The sequence below is a fragment of the Montipora foliosa genome, unplaced genomic scaffold, assembly GCF_036669935.1.
Source record: "Montipora foliosa isolate CH-2021 unplaced genomic scaffold, ASM3666993v2 scaffold_425, whole genome shotgun sequence".
NCBI lineage: Eukaryota > Metazoa > Cnidaria > Anthozoa > Scleractinia > Acroporidae > Montipora > Montipora foliosa.
Genome location: NW_027179729.1, coordinates 202501 through 210944, shown reverse-complemented (window position 1 = coordinate 210944; position 8444 = coordinate 202501). Strand labels below are relative to the sequence as shown.

Below are 8444 nucleotides of genomic sequence, written 5' to 3'. Positions count from 1 at the left end.
GCAAATAACATTTTCTTGCAGGAAATTGTTGAGCGGAGAGTTATAATAATATTTTGTAGATACCGAAAATTACTTGATACCCTGTCTATATACAAGGACAATCTTGTCGTTGATAAGAGCCTTCCTTCAATCTTACAACGTTATAATGACATCTGTTTCTAATAGAGACGGAGAGAAGATACTGATTCACCACAAACGTGTGCTCTGTGTTGCGTTTTATTTATCTTTGTTAGCTTTAGGTTCGTATCAAGAGGTTTAGTATAATTTCCGATGCATCTAAGAGAACATCCAGTTTCCAAGAAAAAAACTCGGTCGTATGAGTCTTGTAGATAATCACTTTCATAGCAGAGAAAAGAGGAAAACTTGACTTTTTTCATATTCAGTATTTTTCAGTAAACCTCGACCAGTTTGTAGGAACGTTTTAGAAATTCGTTTTCTTAGAATGATCACCCAGGCTCCAAATAATGTAGGCCATATTTTAGTCCGTGCACCGAATATACCAATCCAAAATTATAAGTAAAGAATTACCAAAACTGGCTTTGTAGCCCTTGTTAATGCTTCGTAAAAAAGAATATGTTTAAGTTTGCTTAACTGAAATCCAGAAACGTTATATATGCAAGCCAAGTTACAAAGTTGAAACAATTGCCCATTCGATAGAGGATAAATATCAAAAGTACTTCGAAGTTTAAAAGCCCATGTCCAGCACACAGCTCCTACAAGGAAACGGAAAAGAGGGTTTGATGTCAGACTGAAAGTATTGATGTTATAAAAAGACTAAGTTGAAGCTGAATGGACGGACTTTTCAGCCTTATCATTCTCTACTGATGTAATACTTCGAGAAAAGTTCTGAGGACTACCGCTTGACAATTTGGATCTGCCAATTTGGCAGCCGAGGAATTTTTTAATCCAATTATTTCCAAATTGGACAATCATGTAGTCCTGTTATCTATTAATTATATAGCTTCCAAAAACGGTTTGTTCTCACTGTTAGAGGCGAGTTAAAACCCACAAAGCTGGTTTAGGACGGTGCCTACTATGCTTATTGCGCATACGTTCTACGCATCTCGAGATACTACGGTTTCCTATCGGTGATGCTTACTAATACAGGGTAGTAGACTCCGTCCTTAAGTTCCCTAATACCTGCAACCTGATTGGCCAATACTCGGTTCTTTTATTTATGTTGACATTTGATTGGGTGATCAAAAGTATCCAGATTTTTCTCAAATTGGACGGTTTGTTCAAAGTTACGCAACTACATATTAATTTTAAAGAATGACTTGTCCCCGTTAATCCTTCCCCTACTAAGAGTAATACTTATAGATTTTACTCTGTCTGACACAAGACGATTTTACTCGTCACTGGAAGCTGCTTCAAGGGTGAAAAGGATAACAGCATCTAGGTCCACCCAAAAACTGTGTCCCCTTTAACCCTTCCCCTACTACGAGTGATACGTATAGATTTTATTGTCTAACGCCAGACGATTTTACTCGTCAACGGGGGCTTCTTTAGGGGTGACTAGGTTAACAACATCTAGGTCCACTCAAAAACTGTCCCCTTTAATCCTTTCCCTCCTAAGAGCTAAGAGTGATATTATAGATTTTAGTCAGTCTAACACCAGACGGCTGTAGTCATCAATGGGGGCTGCTTCAGGGGTGAAAAGGTTAACATCTAGGGCCACGCAAAAACTATGTCCTCTTCAACCCTTCCCCTGATAAGAGTTATACTCACAGATTTTACTGCCTAACACCAGACGATTTTACTCGTCAATGAAGGCTGCTTCTTGAATGATAGAGTGAACGTCTTCCCTACTGAAAGTGATGCTTACAGATTTCACTTTTGTCTAACGACAGGAGCCCACGAGTTCATGGGCTCCTGGTAACGAAATACATTTTCACTCGTCACTGGAGGCAGCTACAAAGGTGGAAGAGTTTACAGTACCCTAGCTTTTATTTAAACAAATTTGGAGCGTTTGCTGTAAGAGCAAATATGCTCGCCCAAACGAAGCCTGCAATCCAGGTCAAAATTATTGGGACAATTCGCGCTTTTCCCCCTCCCCCATTACAATGTTAACTTTTCACTGTCTCCGAAATCAAGATTAATGCATCAATCGCTCAAATGTTTCAACATCGCACTCCAGGGGGAAGGGGGACGGGCGAAAAGGGAAGGGAAAGAAGAACACGCGTTGCTCATATGACGATGGACTAGGAAGCATGTACAATAAATTCTCTACTTTTCGGCCAAAATGTTCCAAACTGTCTTGATCCGGATTGTATCTTTCTTTAGACAACATTGACTTTCTGGGAAACATAATCGTTATGACATCCACACTAACACTTACTCTCCAGACTTCTTACGAGCTGGTTTGGAGTTGTCCATCATGGTGTAATAGCTGAAACTGTCCCTTGGGTCCAGGTCACTGATCGCCTGAGAATACAAGAAAAACAAGAAAACAGTTCGCTTTTCTTTGGTGCAATGCGGAAAATTAATAAACAAGTCGAAGTTTGAGGACTCGATTTCCCGGTCATGAGTAGTTTTCTCTGCTTCCTTGGGTGGGCCCTTTCCCATGATAACGATTAACGCACTGATGGATTTTAGGTTTTCTTGCAGTACAACTTGCTTTTTGATAAATCGCTCTCACCAACTGGCCGACTGCCTTGCGGACCTACCTCCCGAACAGCGTTTGTTTTACCTTTCTTCTCTTTAGCACGAATTGCCCCTCGATGAAGAAATACAGAAAAAATTGAAGGTAAAGAACTTTACAGTAACAAGTGTTCAAGAAAGTCATAACCATTTTTTCTTGCCGATAAAGCGCTCGTAACCTCACGTGAACCCTAAAATATGTTGCTTTATCACTCTTATTCCTTTGGGCCTCACTTGAGCAAACCTTTTACTTCACGACTTGAGTCGTTTATTGCGTGTAGGATACTCTTACCTGATCGTTTTGGGTGGGGAGAGATGGAAACTTCTTTTGGTAATCAAGGATAGCAGACTGTGCCACTTGAATCTGATCCGAAAAAGATGGCCTTCGCTTTCTGGAAAGTTCCCTTTTTATCTTACGACGTGTTTCCTTGGCCTTTCCCGGCACTGACTCAGTGCCCACAAAGTTCGGTGCTATTGCAAGGCAAGCGTTGTTAACTTCATCTGCAAAGGACAGGCGTCGTTTGTTTTGGCCAAGGGTTCCTGCAAGGAAGCTGTTGTACTTGTGGATTTTTTGCCGACGTTCCGAAGCCTTCTGCTCATGCTCCTTGTTCCTGGCCTGGGCATCAATGATCTCTTTAGCAAACAACAAGCTGTCAATGAGTGAGTTTCTCCTGTGTCCTGTCTGTTGTTTGATGACCTGCCTTTGCTCAGCATTGCGCCAATCCCGTTTTCGATCTTCATCAAGGACCTCTTGTAGTGGACGATCTCCAGTGTAGTCCAGGATGCTCCCTAAATCTGGAGCATTAAGTAGTTAGAACAAAAGAGGACAGGACTATTGAGCTTTTTGAGAAATTGGATTGGTTACCATTTTAGGACGAAATTAATCAATTTATGCCTTGTGTTTAAATGCCTTATGCCCAATGCCCTAAGTATCTGTCCAATAAACATGGAAGCGTAACCCTGAGATGCCCGAAATCTCGCGCCAAACACAGACAGAAAGGACCTTTGTAGTCACGGCATTGAAAGAGTGGAATAAGCTCTCTATTAACATCAGATCTAGTCAGAATGAGAAGCTTTTTAAGAAAAAAATTAGTAAGCGACCATTTTTCCATTTCTTAAGTCCTCTTTATTTTACTTTTTAGTTATTAATCACTTTATTTAATAGATTTCATGTACAGTATAATGAGGGCCACTAGTTTATCAGTTTTTTTTACTGTAAAGTGTTTTACCCTCGTTAAATAATTAACTCTCCTTTTTGAAAGCACGAAGAACGTTCACACCCCATTGAAAAAAATATTCGCGCATCAGTCGATTTCTCTGAAATTTTAAAGGATGATTGCTAACGAATAAAGCAAGATTTTTTTACGATAACCAAAGACTCCCGTGTTTAGCATAGGAATTCAACGAGAGAAAATTCGATAAAATTTGTTGTGTTTGTGATATTTCCTCTGTTTAGGTTTTACAAATTTTTGACAGAGAAGTAATTAAATTACAAAAAAAAAATATAGACTGAAAGGTCGTTGAAGAATCTTTATTTTAATCTTTTGTTTTAAAGATAACGAGAAAATAGCCTTCAGCGGCCAAACAAAATAAAAAAGGAAGTCAATAAAAAGAAAAGCTATTGACTTCGCAGTGGCCCCCATCCAAGTACTAACCACATTCAAAGAGTCTTAACTTACTTTACTTGACACTTAGGGCCTGTTTATATGGTCTCGGTTATCCGAAACAGCCTTCCTCCCGAGACAACTTTACCGAGCGTCTATATTAGAATTGCGTGACCGAGACAAAGTTAACCCTACTTAATTATGCATAAATTTAAGACGCATCTTCAAAAAATGCGTATTATCATTTGCCTTTCTTTCTTTCTTTCTAGTTCGTTTTTATTAAGTATAGTTGCGTTTTCACACTCAGCAAATTGACTGACAATCTTAACGCTGCAATAATATGTAGTTTAAATAAAAGGCTATTTATGAATCGAGAGTTTCCGTTGAAAGCGGTGTGAATTTTGGCGGAAAAAAAAAAATTTAATTCGAAAGTAAACGCTAAAAACATGTATAAGCTCCCAAATTGCTGCTTCCTTGATTTTTATTTGATGCGTGTGCATTCAAGATTTTGCCTTCTCGTCTCGGGTGGTCGAGGCAAACTGTTTACATGCGAAAAAGTTGTCATCTCACCTGCCAAGGTTACCCTACCTTCCGAGGCGAGACAACTCGCCTCCCCGAGTTGTCTCGCCCACCCGAGTTGTCTCGACCACCTCATGTAAACGGTTGATAGAATTTTTTAAACAATTGGGTGGAAAAATATCTCGCCAAGGGTAACTCGGGGGGGAGGATTGTCTCGGGTACCCGAGACCATATAAACATGCCCTTAGACTAGCATCGACAATTGTGACCTTTGTGTTAACTTCGCACATATCTTGCCGAACGTTATAACACTTGAAAGAAAAAAAAAGCAAAGTAACAAAAACCCGGTGTCTTGCCGTCATTTTGTCACAGATGCATCCTTTGTTTCGTGAGTTGTTAGTATTAAACACGGAAGGTAACTTGATCACAGGCTGCCGCTAAAATCGATGTCACTATGATTTTGCGATTTTACTTGTACAACTAAAATTAAAGTACGATAGAAAAATTGAACGTAACAAAAATCTCCCAAAATAGTAACTTGCTATATTCGTGGCAGATTTTGTTGCTGATGGAAAATTGTTTTATTCTCGATCGACACTTCCTAAAAAAGTTCCTTCTGCTCTTCTTAAAAATATATTTATATATCAATATTTATTTACTTTTGCGTCAACATTTGCTTTGCTAAAGTAGGCTAACAAGATCTGCACCCCGCTTAGTTCGCATGTTCCTGACCGCAAGTCGCTTAATTTTGGCTTCTCCCATCCAGATACTTAACCCGCCGGACAGAGCTTAAAGCGGGGGTACAACTGAAAGCCGTTTTCACGCCGCTTAAAATCGGTTTGATGGAAATATCTCGTTGTAAATTTATTGGTGATTTTTAGGTATATTTGATAGGAGATAGTTTTTCTCCAAAGAGTTGTAAAATTTGAAGAAATAGGAAAAGAGTTCAGACTTGATGTAGTTTAAAATTTAGAACTTGCAGTTAAAAATTGATGCATGGACACCCAAACAGTCCCCTACCAACCTTGGTCTGCTCTTGGGTTGGGGGCAAGTGTCTGTTGGTGTTCCAAAAAAATTTTCTTTCTCTTATCTCTTCTTTAAACCTCTTAAAATGCCAGTCAAATTCATGTGTACCCCCACCTTAACTTCAGTGAACTTTCGTTGTGGAAAGCTGTCGGAAGCTCAGAGTACACGCTTAAGCTTGTGGTTGAAAATGGTCATCATGTCAGCCTTGAGACCAAAGTTTCTCGATTTCCTTTTATTTTCTTTAATCTTTCTGGGTTTAGTATTTTACTGAGCCCCATGTCTTCTCAGAGGGTATTTACCAAAGACATCTGCCGATACCAAAACAATATCACATACTATTAGAGCTACATATCAATGCGCAAGGACAACTTGAATCTCCTGAAAAAAAAAAAGAACGCTGCTCAGTTGACAGTTATGAAAAACAAAACAAAAAAAAAAAAAAACACTGCCAAGTTACTGCATTACCACACGTACGCAATGCTTTCCTATTTCTAAAAAGTATCCCGTATCTCCTCAGTTCTTTTTACCTAATTATCCCGTATCCTGATCACTTTTCGGCCTTTTGGCAAAAATTAGTTTTTCGGCCAAGGGCTACGGTCAAGTACCAATTTACTTTATAAAATGATTAGGATAGTAGGCGACTTCTCATTGGTCAATAGCTCCGTTTAAATGAGGGTATAGAAAAAAGGCTGTGACATCACGCGAATTTTGATTGGTTATGTATTGTCACTCGCGCGTTTTGATTCGTTTTGATTCTCCCAATTTCCCCGAGTGTTTAGATGAGGCTATGGAAACACGGAGAAAAAGTCCTCTATTGCTCTTATAGCATTTCTCAAATATAGAGGTGAACAAAAAACTATCAAAAACTAAACTGTTCTGTGCCTGCCTCATTCGGCCCTGATAAATGTACCGTTCAAGCAATAGAGGACTTTTTTTCCGTGTCTCCATAGCCTAATTTAAACACTCCGGGGAGTTGGGAGAATTCTCGACAGTTATAACTGTCGAGAATTCTCCCAATTCCCCCGAGTGTTTAGATGAGGCTATGGAAACACGGGAAACGTCCTCTATTTCTTAAACGGTACATTTTTCAGGGCCGTATGAGGCAGGCACAGAACAGTTTCGTTTTTGATAGTTTTTCGTTCAGCTCGGGTGTAGAACCATGCCGAACTCTTGTAGTTGCTGAGAACTATTTATTACTTGCAGCTTTTGTTGAGTTTTTAATCAATGATAAAATTTTGACGATTTGAACCCGGACTGGACTACTGGATTTAAGCTTTTTGCTTAACGAGATTTCAAGTTTTTGTGGAACTTTTTGGTACCAAGTTACTCCAACACTGAAGTCAAGATTATGGAATTGTAAAGGGACGAGCTTAGACTGGGCAATGGAACACGCAACTACGGGATTTCAGATTTTTGAGCATTGAGCGAAATTGAGTACAAATGTAGTCTTTTTGCCTTCGCCAAGGCAGATTTGAACAGTTTTCAAGGAACAAGTTTCTTTTTGTCTTTTCCACGGCAGATTTTCACAGTTTGCAAGGAGCTAAACCAGGATTACTTCGAATACAGGCTGATAATTTGTTGAACTGTGATTGTAATAAGTTTTTCGGAAGATTTATAACTGATCTTGTAATTTTTGGATGAACGGAATTAAGGAAGCAAGTAAACCTGTGGGATTTGAATAGCCTAGCCTTTTTAAAAAATAGAAATAATAAGTATTCCAGTATCCTGAGAACCGCTAACAGCGCTTCGTTGTTTGCATGTGCAAATTTAGTAACATTAATAATAAGTGTTTTTGCGACAAACAACTTCAAGTTAAATTACAGATTGATCTTTCTGGTAATATCTCGCCATTTTACGAAGTTTACCTGTAGTAGAAGTTCACTGTAACTGGACAATTTGTGTTAACTGTTTGTGCATCCCACGGATACGCCCCTATAGGCGTCTTGTTATTCCTCGAAAGTGGTCTCCTTGTTGTATTAATTTTATACTTTATGGTGTCTACTTTGCTTCATACACGATTTAAAAATCACACACTTTTAGCCGCTTGCCATATGCTATTAATTGTTGCAATTTACATACGCTAACGATAGCGGAAAAGGCCTTTATACCTAAAGCAGTTAACCCCATTTACACCCTCATAATTGGTGGGATCCTGGTGAGACAGGTTGACAGTTGTAATTGACAGGGACCCAATAGTTTATTAGATCTGATAGGGTCTAAATTTACAGTAGTCTTAGGATACCCACATAAAATCTGGCATAATAACTTACAATGTAACTTATAATAAACAAAAACTTAATAGACCTTTGCCTTAGCACAATATATTTTCAGTGATCAAGAACATTGGCACTGTCAGTAGAATTTAGCAGCCCCTTTTATTTTAAGGAAAGGTTACGTTTATACAAACGTTGGCCGTGTAGCACTTATATTTTAAACAGAGTTAACTGAATAGAGTGAAATGTGAAGTGCTAGACTTATATCCCATATGAACCATGTGAGCGTTAGCCCTACTGATGGAAATGGGCCCACACAAGGACAGAGAAAAACTGTAGCTCAGTCGGTAGAGCGGCGGAGATCTAACCCGAAGGTCGTGGGTTCAATTCCCACCCTGGTCAGAGTTTTTCTCTGTCCTTGTGTGGGCCCATTTCCATCAGT

The 8444-nt window shown here is 39.1% G+C and overlaps 1 protein-coding gene across 1 annotated transcript in view; it reads right to left on the bottom strand.

Annotated features, from left to right (window-relative positions):
* Positions 1-208: 208 nt before the first annotated feature.
* LOC137988661 (uncharacterized) overlaps positions 209-8444 on the bottom strand; it is a 15888-nt gene continuing 7652 nt past the window's right edge. Inside the window, exons 4-5 of the mRNA XM_068834643.1 lie at positions 2339-2424; positions 209-713 (exon numbers count right to left, since the gene is read on the bottom strand). Of these exons, the coding sequence (XP_068690744.1) occupies positions 686-713; positions 2339-2424 (114 nt within the window). The 3' untranslated portion in view covers positions 209-685. The remainder of the gene's footprint in view (positions 714-2338; positions 2425-8444) is intronic.